The sequence below is a fragment of the Equus przewalskii genome, chromosome 6 (assembly GCF_037783145.1).
Source record: "Equus przewalskii isolate Varuska chromosome 6, EquPr2, whole genome shotgun sequence".
Taxonomy (NCBI): domain Eukaryota; kingdom Metazoa; phylum Chordata; class Mammalia; order Perissodactyla; family Equidae; genus Equus; species Equus przewalskii.
In genome coordinates, this window is record NC_091836.1 from 3,314,014 (window position 1) to 3,329,814 (window position 15,801).

At 62.0% G+C, this 15,801-nt stretch overlaps 1 protein-coding gene and 1 long non-coding RNA gene across 18 annotated transcripts in view; one reads left to right on the forward strand and one right to left on the reverse strand.

Moving 5' to 3' along the window:
• Window positions 1-15,801, reverse strand: part of DPP9 (dipeptidyl peptidase 9) — a 38,288-nt gene that overhangs the window by 18,593 nt on the left and 3,894 nt on the right. For 13 of the 17 annotated variants that reach the window (XR_011540731.1, XR_011540730.1, XR_011540733.1 and 10 more), the window contains 7 exons: window positions 12,831-13,084; window positions 7,914-8,026; window positions 6,308-6,481; window positions 6,063-6,231; window positions 5,335-5,448; window positions 2,882-3,010; window positions 1,535-1,596 (listed from right to left, as the gene is read on the reverse strand). Coding sequence is in view for 9 of the 17 variants with exons in the window: in XM_070622657.1 (XP_070478758.1) it covers window positions 1,535-1,596; window positions 2,882-3,010; window positions 5,335-5,448; window positions 6,063-6,231; window positions 6,308-6,481; window positions 7,914-8,026; window positions 12,831-13,084 (1,015 nt within the window). In the remaining 8 variants the exon portion in view is untranslated. Of the gene's footprint in view, window positions 1-1,534; window positions 1,597-2,881; window positions 3,011-5,334; window positions 5,449-6,062; window positions 6,232-6,307; window positions 6,482-7,913; window positions 8,027-12,830; window positions 13,085-14,797; window positions 15,037-15,801 lie in introns of those variants that run through there. The other 4 variants (XR_011540729.1, XR_011540728.1, XM_070622660.1 and 1 more) reach the window with 1 other exon arrangement.
• On the forward strand, window positions 671-7,541 carry LOC139083795 (uncharacterized). The gene is made up of 2 exons (XR_011540734.1): window positions 671-1,615; window positions 3,411-7,541. It is a non-coding gene; the product is annotated as an uncharacterized lncRNA (long non-coding RNA).

Genomic DNA, 15,801 nt, shown 5'->3' on the forward strand with positions numbered 1-15,801 from the left:
CTGTTAGGGGTGCAAGGTGGCCCCTCCCAGATCCGTACGTTGAAGTCCTGACCCCCGCCACCCCAGAGTGGGGCCTTATTGGAAAGAGGGTGGCTGCAGACGAAATCAGTTAAGATGAGATCATACCGGAGTACGGTGGGCCCAATCTGACAGGACTGTCCTTATAAAAGGGGGAAATGTGGACACAGACGCCACAGACGGAGAGAAGGCCTCGTGCCAAGACACAAGGAGAAATGGCCGGCTATGAGCCAAGGAGACAGGCCTGGAACAGCCCCTTCCCTCACGGCCTCCGAAGGAACCAGCCGGACGACACCTTGATTTCAGACCCTCAGCCTCCAGAACTGGGAGAGAAGAAACTTCTGTGGCGTGAACCGCCCCGTCTGTGGTACTTTGCTAGGGCAGCCGACTGGCTGGAAACTGAGGGTGCTGGCCGGGGCGGTCAGGGCAGAGCCAGGTGGCCACGGGCAAGACGTGGTCCCCGGACGCCGCGGCCTCCTTGAGCCTACAGGGGGCAGGCACAGCATCTGCCGGGTAGGATGGAGGGGAGACGGCAGGCGGGGCCTTGGGACATCCCGCAGCCGAGCAGGCCGCCACTCCCACGTGCCCTGGCTGCTGCTCAGCTGGCACACCTCACGCCCACCGCAGGACCCTGCTCGTCTGATGGGGCCAGGCACCCTTTCAAACACTGCGGGAGCTCAGCAAAGCCGCTGACGGCAGATCCCTGCTCAATCTGCCAGAATGTTCTGGTCATGAGTGGAAAAGGGGTTTGGTCATGGCCTAAGCGTGCCCCCCAAAAAACCAACCCCCAAATTATGCAAACGAGTATAGTTTATCTTATGGTTTTTTCTGGAACGTTACACAGGAAGGCGTTTGGACCAAACTAGGCCCGGGCTCCCTCGGTCTGCGGGAGCTCTCGAATCCCTGACGTGGGGGGTGCTTCCCTTTGACACCTGGCGCCCCCACGGCCAGCTGCCTTCTTGGCTGCAGCCTCTTTTGCCCTCCTGGCTGTGGGGTCCTGACTCCCTGGGGGATGAGGACCCTTGTCCTTGATGCTGACCAGGTGACAAAGAATGAGCCAGACACGGATGGGTCTGGGAAAGTGATACGTGAGGATCTGTGCCAAACGCTGGGGTGAGGGCAGCCCAGTCTGAGGCTGGGGTCCCTCGGACAGCTGTCCCACAGAGCTCTCTCTTCTGGGAGCCCAAAGAGAGGCCCGGACCTCCAAGTCACCGCCCCCCGCAGGACTGAGAAGGCCACAGCCTGATCCCAGCGGGACCTCTGTCAAGGCTTGCTCGTTGGCATCACTCCTCGTGCCGCGTGACCCCTGGAGGGACAGAAGGCCACGCCCACCGCTCCCGGTTTCACAGACGGAGGCTCTGGGTAGTGCCTTTCTGGGTGCAGCGGGCCAAGGGGGTCACCTGTCCCTGGGAAGGGGGCGAGCGGCCTGCTGGTGCCACCCGACTGTCTCCCACACACACCCCGGCCCCTCCTCTTGGCATCTGGAAGCTTCCCCGGGGGTGCCAGCCACACATACCTTGCCCTGACCGTCCGTCTGAAACTCGGCCAGCTTCAAGGCAATCTTGGGATTCTTGCTGCCTGCGGAAACGAGGGCAAGGTGAGCCTGGCAGCTGTCGCCTGCATGGGCTGACAGCAGGTGTGTGGGGCAGAGGCTGCGGGGGGGGGGTGGGCCCACTGCGAGGTGCCACAATGGCATGGGGGGCCGTCCAAGGTCCTCTCTGTGGACATGTCACCCTCTCTGGACCAGGCACAGTGTCCCTCGGGCAGACTTTCTGACTTTGGGCTCTGACTCGCTCCTCACAGTGACATGACAACCACCTTTATGGTTTTAGAACAGAGGCCAGACCCTGTGCTGGGGGGCACGCCATGGGAGACGCGAGTGGGAGGAGGACGCCGTCCTGCCTTTGGAGAGTTTGAAAGCTGGTTGTAAAGAGGGGACACAACCATAATAAAACGACTAAGGGGGCAGGAAGGTGGCACACGTCCACGAGACCCAGCTGGGCCCGAGCCTTCTGGAGGCAGGCGGCGTCCAAGACCCACGTCCCGGAGGAGCGCTGCGTCAGGCTCCAGTAACTGCTACGACGAATCTCAACCCCGCCCTCACGGCTCTAGCGGCCCTGGGCAGGTCACATCTCCGAGGCTCACTTTCCCATCTGTCAAACGGGGGAAAAGAGCGACCTTCCCCATTGCCCTGGGATCGGAAATGTCCTCTGGGAAGGCTCTGTAGAGCAGGCACGTGGTAGTGCTAAGTTAGCAAGGGCGCGTCTTCTATATGCTTCCAGAAAGGTCACGAGTGGGAGGCCTGAAGGCCTGAATGTGTATTTTGTGTGGTTTAGGTTTTTTTTTTTTTGTTTTTTTTTTTGTGGTGAGGAAGATTGGCCCTGAGCTAACATCTGTGCCTATCTTCCCCTATTTTACGTGGGATGCCACCACAGTGTGGCTTGATGAGCAGGGCTAGGCCCATGCCCAGGATCCAAACCTGCGAACCCAAACCACCGAAGCGGTACATGCAAACCTAACCACTATGCTACCAGGCTGGTCCCTACTGTGTTTTTAAATAATTCGAGCACTATTTAAGCATTGGGAGATAACGCAGATGAGTCTGGATTTCTAGCTTCTCCCGAGAAACAGGCAAACTCGAGTCCATTCTCACAGGCCGTGGATATCCCGTGGGGAGACCTTGGGGTCTCGTGGGCCTCGAGGCAGAAAGCTGGCCACACTGATGGCGGTGCAGGTCCTGCTCTGGCCCCTGCACCCAGCCTGCTTCCCTGGGCCCTGTGGGCCCGGCCTGGCCGGTGCGCCGTGCTCGGGGAGGCCTCAGCCGCCGCCGGCCCGCCCGCCCGCCCGCCACACCGGCCCTCACCTGTCCTGGGGTAGCGGTAGGAGTCTGTCTTCCTCTCCTCCAGAGCCGGGGAGGGCACGTGTATGATCTCCACCTCCGACTCATCCACCTCCTCGTAGAGGATGCGCAGCGTCTTGTGGCCTTCGGGACCTGGCAGGTGGCGGGGGGCTGCTGAGGGTCCCGGAGTCCCCGCTGCCCCTCCGCCCCCTCCTCATGCAGGGGGACTCCGCTCTCCCACGCTGAGCCCGGACAAGAGTGGGAGCCCTGGGGTCAGAACCCTGGCTCTGCCGTTTAGCCCTTAAGCCGGTCACGTCCCCTCTCGGGGCCTCAGTTTCCTTACTGTGCAACAGGCACGAGAACTCAGCTATTCCCAGCACAAAATGGCGAGGAGCCCACATGGGATGTTCTGGGCTGAACGGTCCCTGCTGAAGCCCTAACCCCAGGACCTTAGACCGTGACGGTACTTAGAGACGGGTCTTTAAAGAGGTGATTAAGTTAAACTGAGGCCATTAGGGTGGGCCCTGATCCAACAGGACTGATGTCCTTACAGGAAGAAGAGATGAGGACCCAGATGCTTAGAGGGGGACCACTGAGGACACAGGGAGGAGACTACATCTACACACCCAGGAGAGAGGCCTCAGGAGAAGCCAGCCCTGCTGACTCCTCCATCTCGGACTCCAGCCTCCAGCACCGGAAGGAAATAAACGTGTCGTTGAAGCCCCGGGTCTGCGGGACTTTGTTATGGCCAAGCGAGCAAACTAAGATAGGGCTCAAGAAAGGCAAAACGAAAGCCGCTATGAGAAACACGTGAATCACCGGGCGGGGACAGCCTGGCAGGGAGTGTGGCACTGGCGATGCTGACGTCACGGGACGGAGCCCACGGCTGCTCCTTCCTGAACAAGCCCTTTCCTTCCTCAGCTGCCGAAGGCTCTCGATCGGCTGCTTCCTGTGCCCTCACCTCACACTCACCCCGACTGGCCAACGACGTCTCCAGAATCATCCCGACCGGGGACCTTGGCCAAGCCCCACGCTGCCCGCAGGCCGGCCATGTCCACGCCTGCTTTGTGGGGCTGTGTGGAGGCCCTGGGGCTGAGGGGCTGGCCTGAGGCCGTCAGGTGGGAGGGGCAGGGTCGTGGTTCAAATTCAAATTCAGTGGCCGGGACCATCCGCTGGGCATGGGTCATTCAGGGGCTGAGTGTGTGGGCCAGGAAGGGCCCTCTGGGGTCGGCATGGTCAGTGCAAGACACTGTGACAGCCCCGGGGCGCAGTGTGAGGAGGGGGCCACTCCACAAGGGATGAGCAGCCCTCTGGCGCAGCTCTCGGGGCCTTTATTAAGGGGGTTTTGAGCCGCTACAGAGCACCAGAGTTAGGACCTTTGACGTCATCTAGGCCAGTGGATCTCAACCGGGCCATTCTGTGCTTCCCAGGACACGTGGCGATGTCTGGAGACATCTGTGGTTGTCACAACTCAAGTGGCATATTGAGAGGATAGGGGTCAGCCATGCTGCTCAGTGCCCCACAGTGCCCAGGACGGCCCCCAGAGAACGCTCTGGCCCCAGCGTCCACAGGGCGAGAGACCCTGATCTTGGCAACAACCTCATTTTACAAGCTGGGAAATCGAAGGGAGGGATGGCCACTTATTCAGGCCCGCAAGGAGCCACAGGCTGCACGACCTGACCCAAGACGCTAACGCCTGGTCTGGGCCCCGTTCCCAGGGACATGGAGCGCTGGGGCGCACAGGGCATCGCCAAGACCCCGCCCAGGCGGCAGGGGGTCGGGGAGCTCCCCCAGAAAGCTCGGCTTTTGCGGCCACGTGTTCTTCTGAAACACGCAGAAGTCAGCGCTCAGGCCACAGATAAGTCAACTAGCCGCGAGGCCTGGCCCACGCCAAGCCCGGGGCGGGGGGACGCTTGGCGGGGCGCCTGTGAACAAGGAGACCCCGCTTCCACGGCTGCTCCCGCAGCAGAGGCTCAGACGCTACTGGCGCCTCCCCGGAAACAGCTCCCCAGGCTCAGAAGAGGGATTCTGCTTGACTGAAGGCGGGGGAGGGAATCAGATGCCCCCACTCCAGGCATCGGGCAGAGAAACAGGCACAAAAGGACCCGCCCAGCTGGCTGCTTTCAGACACTGTTGGCGAAACCCATCAAGATTTAAGATACCCGAAGCTTCAACTCGGCTCTCAGAGCTGGAACTCTCTCTACGGCAGGACTTTTGGTCCTGAGCGCTGTGGGCATGCGGCAGGACCATCCTCCGGGGTGGGGGTCGACCCTGGACTTCTAGCCTCCAGAACCGTGGGGAAGAAAGCTCTGCTGTGTCTAAGGCACCGTGTTGGAGCAGCCCCGGTGGACCAAGACTCTGGTATCGAGGGAAAGGTTGTGAGGTTTACTTTAAGAGCAAAGAGCAGAAAGACGGACTGATTCTGTTAACCAAAGGAGTGCGTGCAGACGCATTTTACAAAACGGAGAGGAACTCACCCTCCCAGGAGGCCGTGGGGCACCACCAGTAGCCAGTGAAGCGGTCGAACTCCTCCTGGATGACGAAGGTCGCCACGCCCGCAGACTTGGGGTCGTCGAGGACACTGGATAACCCTGGGGTGGGGGGGAGAGCCAGCGAAAGGTGAGGAGTTGAGTGGAGGGCAGGCCAGGGCTTCTCCCACTCGGTGCTGCTGACATTTGGGGCCAGAACGTTCTCTATGGGGGGCCATCCTGGGCACTGTGGGGGGTTGAGCAGCATCCCCGGCCCCCACCCACTCGAGGCCAGGAGCTCTGAAGCCAGCTGTCTCTGGACACGGCCAGTGTCTGAGCTGCCCCCAGACGAGCAGCTCAGGTGCAGAGGGCGCCAGGGCTGAAGGGCGGGACGGGGGCAGGGATCCGGGCTCCGAGGCCGGGAGCGGCAGAGCTCACAGATGTCTGCACCTGGCAGGGTAGGCGGGCTGATACATGCAGAGAAAAACCACACACCAGGTGGCGGGACTTCCTGCGAGCCAGCAGAGGGCCCAGGGTGGGTGACCAGTGAGAGCGTGGTCCAGGGAGGTGCTAGGCAGTACAGGGAGTGGACTGGGGGGAGAGAACTTTCTAGAAGCTGGACTGGCAGCTAGGACGGCCGTCCACAGGAAGTGCTGGCCCGACCCGAGAGATGGCACCCAGGGATACAGGCTCCCATGCGCCCCGGCCAAGACCACAGGGCCCCCCGCCCGCCTCACCTCGGTGGCAGAAGGTCAGCCGCCGCTCCTCGCCCGTCTCGAGGTTGGCCACCCACAGGTCGCTGTTGTTGATGAAGGAGAAGAAGGCGGGGTCGGCGCGGCAGATCTTGGGGTCCATCCTGGGCCCCGAACACTGGGTCTTGATTTCCAGCGGCTTCATGGGGGACACCTGGGGACAGACAGACCCGGCTCAGGGGGGCAGGCCCCCGCCCGGCCGCCCGCCCCAGCCAGGGCGCGGGGCTCACCATAAAGCCGTTTTTGCCCCCATCCCGGCAGTGGAAGAGGCTGTTGCTGGCCTGGAAGAGGAAGAGGCCGCTGTCGCTGTGGAAGTCGTACGAGGTGATGCCGAAGACCCCCAGGCGCTTCCGCTCCCGCAGCAGCTCCTCCTCCCGCGAGTAGACCCCGTGGTGGGGCGTGGCCTGGGGACACACAGACGGGAGCGGCGTCAGCTGCTGGAGGCCCTGGCGCCCCGGGCACAGATCCTCCGGCCTGCGCCTCCCGGGAGGAATCTGACCATCCAACTTTGGTCCACGCCAGAGAGAACTTTCTGATGAGCAGAGACGTGCTGAGCAGGACGGGCAGCAGAACCCCAAGCGGGTGGCCAGAGGGGTGCCCCGGCCCGGAGGCCGTGAGGGGGCCCAGTGGGCTTGGAATAACAGGCCCGGCTGACGGGGTGTCCGGGGCTCACCTGGAGCTCCCCCCTTCTCAGCCCCGTCTCTGCACCTGCCCAGGCGCACATTTCCCCAGGGAATCTCTCTGAGGCAGACACAGGGCACAGAGGGACACCGCCGGAGTGCTCATCCCTGGTCCCAGTGCCAATCCTACAGACCCCTCCCTTCCTGCCCACTCTCAGCCCACTTCTGAGAATATCCTGTCTGAACCCCCCAATGCCACACGTCCCTGCTTTCTGCGCAGGTGGGAGACGGGGCAAATTCAGGACCACCTGACCCCCCAGACGCCAGGCCTGGGCGGGGAGGGGGTCCGGGCAGGTGAACTATTGTGGGCACCCCACAGCTGTCCCAAGGAGGATTCTGAAGACGACGTAGAGATTCGGAGGAATGTTAATACGTTTTTTCCTTTTCCCCAAGGCCCCAGTGCATGGTCATGCATCCTGGTTGTAAGTCTTTCTACTTCTTCTGTGCAAGCCGCCACCACAGCATGGCTACTGACAGAAGGCCGTGTGGTTCCACGACCATGAAGCGAACCCGGGCTGCCGAGGTGGCGAAAGCGCCAGACTTTAACCACTAGGCCATCAGGGCTGGCACAATACGTTCTTAAAGACAGAATCCAAGGCAAAATTACCCCCATGCCGTGACGCAAGCTACGTACACCTGAGTTGGTCGGCGTGGGGGCTATACGGGACAGCTACTGTGTGGGCATGGGGAAATTCAGAGTGTGTCATGTCACCCCCCACCCCCTGGTGTTGTTATATTACTTTTACAACCAAAAAGAAACCCAAATAAACTAACACCAAAGGCACTCGGGTCCCTCACTTGGCATCTTCTCCCCAGAAGAAAGCCGACTGTGGAAGACATTAATTACTTGCCAAGCCTCCAGACAAGGGCCTCGCCCAAGCCACTTGCAGGCCTTCGGCGAGGCATTTACAGGGAAGAGAGGCTCCTGAGAAGAGTTCTCGCGGACACCTGTGCTCTGGGGCTGGAGCGCAGACTGGGGAGGGGAGGGTGCGTCGCACAGGGACAGAGCTGGATGCTCTCCTCTGCGGGCGCTGCGGTGACCGCGTGGCGGGCCAGGGCCCTCGGCGGTTGAGGGTGCCTGGAAATCGGGCGCCACCTGACCTAGCGGCCTCGTGCCCACCCCCCTCGCCCCTGGCAGGCCCCCCTGGGCGCTCACCTGGAAGTGATCCAGCATCTGCTTCCAGGACAGGAGGAGCAGGGCCTCCTTCCGGACCTTCTTGGGAATCTCAGAGTAGAGCAGGGAGTTCTCTCGGCTGCCGTAGGGCATCCCTTCGGGGAAGAGACAAAAACCGGTGTGGGTGACTCGGCCCAGGACGGGGACAGGGGCGTGGCGGCGGTCTCAGGCCACGACTCGGGCTCCCGCTGCTTCTACGTCATTCTGCCGGGCTGGCGGCACAGCCCACCCGCCAGATAAGCTCCGGACCCGGGATTCAGGGCGTCAGCAGCAGTAACAGAGTCCTCCAGCTCTGAGAGGTCCGGCTGAGGGTCTCGGCCTAAATGACGAAGAAACGGCGCGCGACAGAAGAAAAAGTCAGGGTCACCCAGCTCTCAACCGGTCAGGCTCTGGCCCCGAGTGTCCCTCTCTACGAAAGGTTTTTGCAAAGGCCAGGACTCAATCTAGGAGGCGGGCAAAGCGTGAAAAGGAATCGGGAAATGTGCGTCTGACCCAGCATCTCCTTCCTGCACCCTGTGGACCTCGGGGCCGGGTTGCTCTCTGGGGGGCCGTCCTGGGCGCTGTATCGGGGGGGGGGGGGGCTGAGCAGCATCCCTGGCCCCAACCACCCGATGCCAGGAGCTCCCAGTGTGACAGCCACAGATGTCCCCAGACATGGCCCACTGTGCCTGGGGGCAGGGCGGCCCCGACTGAGAACCACTGATCTGATCTACCCTTCCCCATGAGATGACAGGAGCTGTGAGCTACTGAGGACCCGCGAGGATTCACTGGGGTAAGGGGCACAGACCCTCAGCACGGCCCAGGCTGTCACTCGGGAGCTGCAGCACCTCCACAGCAAGCCACGGTTTTTCACATCCTACGTCTCTAAGGTCAAGACGGGTCTTGCTCTCGAGGGCGCTGTCACGCTCTTTTTTTTTTTTAAGATTGGCACCTGAGCTAACAACTGTTGCCAATCTTCTTTTTTTCTTCTTCTCCCCAAAGCCCCCCAGTACACAGCTGTACACTATAGTTGTGGTCCTGCTGGTTGTGGCATGTGGGATGCCACCTCAGCATGGCTTGATGAGCGCTGCCATGTCCGCGCCCGGGATCCAAACTGGCGAAACCCCAGGTGGCCGTAGCAGAGTGCGCCAACTTAACCACTCGGCCACGGGGCTGGCCCCTCTGGTGTTCTTAGCGGCAAATAAACTCAGGGCATATACTCTAGCTGGCAGCGTCTTTAACTCGATGGATGGCGGTCCTAGTGTTAATAACGTCAGTGCGCCCCCCGCACGACCCTCCAGCACTGGCCAGCCCAGGAAGGGGCCGTGGGCTGACGACAGATCAGAGAGCACGAACCCCTCTCTGATCCTGAGTGCCGAGCTTCCCCGGGAGGAAGACCCGGTCGGGAGCTGGCCTCTGCGCATGCCCTCCGCCAGCGGGCTCTCGCTGGTAAGAGTGACAACGGCGGGAGCCAGAGCTGATGGAGACAACCCGCTCTGTTCACAGTTATTTTCACGGGCAGCTTCTCCTTATGGCAAGCGACTCGGGCTTTCCACTGAGGATAAAGTTTGCTCGTGAAGGACAGTTAGTAAAAGAAGAGCGGATTTAAAGAAAAAGATTAGCTTAATAAGGTTTCCTTGGAAAACAGATTCAGGGACCATGCAAAGTTAACTGAGAGGCGTGGGAAAGAACGCGCACAGCGCCATCTCGAAGGACTCGTACGCTGCCTCGGTCCCACTCATTTCCAGGGGGAGGCATGGACATGACACTGCCCATCCAGGCCACCCATGGGGCCTTTCTCCTTCTCAAGCCCACACGACAAGTGGGGACGAGAATGAGGAGGTGTGGGATTCCATTTCTATGAAACATCCAGAAGAGGCAGATCCACAGAGACAGGAAGTGGGTCAGTGGCTGCCAGGGGCTGGGGGAGAGGGTGCGGGGTGACTGCTGACGGGGACGGGGTCTCTTTTGGGGTGATGGGATGTTCGGGCATTAGACAGTGGCGATGGCCGCACAGTACTGTGAATATACTAAAAACCAGCGAGTTGTCCACTTTTACAGGAGTGAATTTTATGGGATGTGAATTACACCCCAATTTTTAAAAACAGCGCCTGGGGCAGCACGGCAGGCTGGGAGGGAGCGGGTGGCCATGCTGGCTCCTTCCCCACCAGGCAGTGTGTTCTGGACGGCCCCCGCCGCGGGGCTCTCTGGGAGAGCCAGGGCTTCCCAAACAGGAAGTCGACAGTGCGGCCTTGCCAAGGACACTGGGAGCCACCTCACCGCCCTGCTGATTAATAAGTGATGACACCACGCGGCCCCAGCCAGCACATTCTCGTGCTCAGCTGCTCTCGGCACCTGTGACGGGGACATTCAGCATGCGAAGCGGGGGTCTGAGACAGCCGACGACAGCTGCTGATTTCTGCTGTGGCTGCCTCTCTCCTGCCATCTCTGACCAGCTCCGCCCCCTCTTTGGGGACAGCACCCCCACCCCCACTGGTCCGGCAGGTGGCCCGGGCCTGTGCAAGCGCCCTTTCACCCCGGTGCACTGTGGCCTTTGGTGACTGGCCTGCAGGGCACGTGACTCTGGGTCTGGACCAAGACACAGAGGTCTCGCTTTCCCCTCTAAGGGACTCCCCCAGGGCCCTGCACCCTCCCCGTGTGACCCAAGGCCCATCTGCGGCGGGGAGCAGGAGAGTCAAGATGGGAGGGTTCCCGCCACCGTCTGAGCCCTGGACCCCGAGCCGCTGCCATCCTGCCTTCCTGGCAACAGACGCTGGCACATCCCCTTCTCTGCTCCGTCCCGCTCGCGTCAGGCTGCATCATGCGCATCCACGAGCCTTCCCTGGGGGGCCGCCAACTGCTCCACGTGCCCCGCAAGGCAAGCCGAGGCAGGGGCCCCGGCAAAGCAGGGGCCGGGCTGCACGCTTTGAGCCAGCACCCACCCAGGGGCTGGGCTAGCCAAAGAAGTATGAGCAACACTCGGGGACTCCTGGGAGGCCCGCCCCAAGAAGTCGGCATGAAGAGAGGTCAATGGTACCCCAAGGGCAGTGAGCGAGGCAGGCTGGATCGGCCCCAGGGGGAGCAACACCCCCCCAAGAGACAGCACAGCTCTGGGCTGTTCCAGGAATGTTTTGGGGTCTCTGCCAGGCCACACCCCTAGCGGGCCCTAAATGCAATCAGGTGACAGACAGAAGGGGAGGAGGCCACGTAACCATGGAGGCAGAGATGGGAGGGACGCGGCCATGAGCCAAGGGATGCCGGCGGCCCCCAGAAGCTGGGAGAGGCGGGGACCAACGGTTCCCTGGAGCCTCCGGAGGGAGCGCGGCCCGGCCGACACCTGGGTTTCGGCCTTGTGGTCTCCAGAATGCGAGAGACGCAATGTCCACGGTTTTAAGCCGCCGGGTCGCTGGTGAACCGTAACCCAACAGCCACAAGAAACTCATAAAAGTACCTTGACCCGGGCGGCAACCTGAACTTGAGCGAGTGGCCGGCCAAAGGCTGTGCTGGGAGAAAGGGCTGTGCAAGCCACAGAGCCATGGAGATAAGAGAGGGAACAGCCACCAGAGAGCATGAGTGTCGGCCACTTTCAGTGCAAAGAGCAAGCTCTCCCTCGGCTGAGCGTGACCTGAATACGCCACGGTCTAACCTCCCCCAGGCTGGAGCTGGCAAACTCTTTCCTGAAAAGGGCTGCATGGCAAATACTTTTGGCTGTGCGGACCACATGAACTCTGTCGCAACTGCGCTCGAAAGCTGCCATCGATGGTACGTAAACGGACACCGGTGTGGCCAGGCGCCAGGAAAATTAGATTTCCAGAAACATACGGCTGTGGCTTGCCGACCCTGTTCTAGATCCTTCCTCTTGTGAACGCTGTGCTTGCCAACCACCATCTGGGCTCCCCCTGGGTCTCTATAAAGAGGGGCTGCACTAACTGTGGGCAGGGGACAGCCCCCTGGCGTCCATCTCGGCCACCGTCGTGGTCGTTAGCGTGGAGTCAGCCTCAGGCAGGGAATCACCTGCAGTCATGGGTTCTGTCATTTGTGTTGACTGAGGGCCTGACCAGGGGCAGGCATTGTCCCAGGGACTGGGACACAGAGAAGGATGTGGCCCTGGATGTCGCGAGTGCGGAGGGTGGGCCATCAATCACGTGTCATGCCATTTTCCAAGGAGTACACTCCCCTCCAGCCTGTGAGACCCCCAGGAAAGGGGGGCAACATTTCAGGGCTCCACAGATGGCGACCGTCCACCTACCAGGCAGGAGCCAGGCGCTGGCCCAGCTGCTGAGGTGACAGGTGTGCGTGAGGCCTAACCCACGCCCTGGAGGCCCTCCCTCGGCCGGGCCACCGCAGATGGCGCTGCTCACAGGCCCATGCCCGGAGCACGAAGTGATGCGCGAGGATCACGCTCATCCAGGGACCTCGGGCAGGGACAGCAGACGCATGGCGGACCACTCTCTGAGGTTAGCGCACGGCGGACGCAGTTACGCAACCTCGGTGCCTTTTGGTGAGCCTGAGCTTTCTTAACACAGCCCTCCACGGCGAGCGCCTACTGGAGTTACTCACGACGCCAGCTGCCGGGGGAGCCCTAGTGTTCACGGGGCCAGCCCAGCCCCGGGGACTGGGCGCTGACTCAGGGCACGGGCCCTGCTAAGGTCTGGAAACAAGCTGAGCACCGCAGCCCGGCTGCAGCACGGGCGGGCAGGACTGCCCTCCGCTCCACTCCCCGGGGTACTGACTCCGTCGCCGAACCTTCGCCCAGAGCTTCACTGTAAACAGCTGTCACCTGTGGGCAGCACGGCACCCAGGGCCGGGCCTCTCTCTCTGGACCTGCTAACTGAGAGGACCAGCTGACCTCCGGGGACCAGGGGACCCGGTAGCAGCTGTCCTGGAACCATGGCCCGCTCAGGGCAGCCTGGGGCTTACCCAGGTAGTAGAGGCGGTGCGAGTGGGGGCCCGACTCGTCCCTCTTCTGCACGAACTGGAAGTCGTGTGGGGCCTTGTTGACGATCAGGCCTGAGTTCTTGCGGCTGCCATGGATGATGTCGCGGAGCCCATCCCATGAGTGTTTCTGCACCTGGAAGCGACACGCCGGGTCCTCCATCTCCACCGCGTCACCCCGGTCGGACGTGGGCGTCCCGGTAGCCATCCTCTCGGCCCCCTCGGAGTTCAGCGAGAAGCTGTGAGGGGGAAGGGACAGCGGTGGGAAGACGGTGAACAGGGGCTGGGACCTGAGTTGCACTTACAGGCTGCCCCGCGCCACACTCCAATTCTTCCAGAGGAGCCTCACGCCCGTGCAACCTTCCCCAGCTCCTAAATATTTCTCAGATTCTTCCGCTTCAGCTGACACCAGGAGCACATCTAAGGTCCAGGCCCCTGTCACCTCTCGGCCGAATGCTTGGAACCGTTTCCCGGGTCAACCCCACATATCCATTGCAAATCCGATCTCGTCACTTAAAACGCCCCCTCATTTTCCACAGCCTGGATGGCGAAAACTAGCCCTCATCAGAGCCTTCAGGGCTCTCCGACCCCTGCTAGGCTCTCAAACTCCATCCCCTTTCATCGCTATGTCCCGGCCAAACTGGCCTTCTCTTGGCTCCTCAAACAGGTCAGACTCCTTCCCACCCCAGGGCCTTTGTACATGCTGTCCCTTCTGCCTGGAACACTTTTTGCCCTCTTTGCTTGAATAACTTCTAGTCAGATCTCAGCTGAAATATTTGCCAGGTGCTCAGAAACCTATGACCATCCCTATGGAGGCTGGTCTCCTCGTTAATCTTCCCCATCCCACCTTTCTCTGCCCTCAGGATCCTCACGCAATGGCTGTTCATTGATTGCTGGTCTCCCCCATGCCTGTCCCATTCGTGGCAGTGGCCCCAGAACCTCCCGCGGTCCCTGGAACACAGTAGGCATTCCAGGGAGAGCCGAGGAGTGGCGATCTCTCCTTAACCCCGCTGGGAGACACGCTCGCCCACACACAGAGGCCTAAGCGCAGGGAATTAGCCGGCAAACCTCACCCCTCCTGCCGTCAGCTTGCTGTCCAGCAGGGGCAGCCCCCGGACCTTGCTGGAGGAGCTCAGAGGGGCAGGTCACATCCGCGAGAATGTGAGGACTCCAGGTGGGAGGGTGGCCGTGTCCCTCCCTCGGAGGCCATCCCACTGTCCTCCCTCTCTGGGAGCAGCTGCTGCCCTGCCACCACCCGCCCCCCACCCCCACCCCGCTGCTGAGTGCACCTCTTGACCAGACTGGACTGGCCCAGCAAATATTTGCTCAGGGAAGTCTAAACATGGCCATGGGGACCCGGTTCTGGAGGAGCCACATGAGTGGGGCCGGCCGTGCTTCCCTCCGTGGGCGCCGCACGGCTGAGGGCCTGGCTGGACGCCGGGTCGCCTCGTCCGCTGGGACAGAGGCTTTGCTGGTGCAAGTCGTGTGCACTTGCAAGAAGCTGGAGCAGAAGCTACTGCTGCACCCGCGGGCTGAGATGGCACGGGCAGGGCTGGCGCAGCCCCCTCCCTTTCCCGGAGGCCCGGCCCCCTGCCCATCAGAGACCCCGCCGAGGGTAAAGGACCCTGCCTGCTTCAAGACGCAAGAGGAGCAACAGAGATGCGGGCAAGGTGGCTTGGGAGCATCCACTGTGGGCCCCCAGTCGGGGCCAGGACCTGCCAAGTGTTCCAGAACCAGGCGGCCCCCAGTGCTGCTGGCAACAAGCCCAGAACACCAAGCTAGGGGAACTCCTCGAACCGGCCTAACTGCCCCCAAACTGCGCCACCACAATTCAAGCCTGGCTCACGGCAGAGAAACGGCCCAACGAGGACCCCTGAAGCTAAGGGCCCGGCGGGAGCAGCTCACAAAAGCATGTGGCTCCCTCCCACAGCAAAGAACAAGAATGGCCTTGCCTCTGATCGCCGCAGAGAGCCCAAGGAGCAAAGATGCGGTCCAGGAGCGGAGAAACGAAATGGAACATCGGGGGGGTGCTGCGCAAGCCCCTGGCCCTCCGCTTCCTCTCCTCTCCAGAGACAGAGCCTCACGGCAGAGACGCTGCGGACAGCAGAGCCGAGGCACAGGAGAGGCCCATCTGTGCCGGCCGCTGCTCATTCTGCGGCAGCCTGTGCTGGCCTTTTGGTCAAGAGTTTACACAGCCGAGGAAATGCGAGCGGATTCCAAGCCACTTAGGCCAGGTCCACCTACACTCGCCTCTTGCCAATTGGCCGGAGACCTCGCAGCCCATGATGCCACAGCAGACAGCCCGCGGCCTTCCAGGGCAGCCACTGTCAAGGCCCCGGGGGAGCTCTGTGACGTCTGTCTGAGCTGGGGCTCCGCGAGCCGGGGCCACCAGCCCCAGGGCATCTGCCAGAGGCCCCACTGGGGCCTGGGAGGAGGGACGCAGGCGAAGGCGAGAAGGAACTGTGGGCTCGGTGCTGGCTGCGGGTCTGGAGGGTTCAGGCCGACCAGGGTCATCAGCAAGAGGGAACGGAGGCCAAGGCGAGGGGAGCCAAGGGGCAGGGGGCTCGCCGTGCTCCGGAGGGAGGAAAGGCTTCCCGGTGGTCCTGGGGACACTAGCCGTGTCCCTGCAGGTGCAGGTTCCCGGGAAACGGCATGCCACCCGCTGCCCCACGAGGGCTGCCCGGGCCTCTGCTCTCACACCCAGCCTCCGAGGGGGCTCGTGGGCCAGCCTGTGCCCACTGGCGCCCCACGCACGCGAGAAGGGAGACTCGGTCGCCACCACTAACTGGCTCCTGACGCGTGACCCACCAGGCACGGGGACCGCCCGCTTTCAGAGCCTGCGCCTGGGGAATGGCCCACTGTGTGGACATCACTCTGTCTTCCAGAACCGTCTGCTTCCCTTCCCGCCTCCCCAGTGGCTCACGCTCGCCAGAGCAAACAAGCCTGAGGGTGTTGG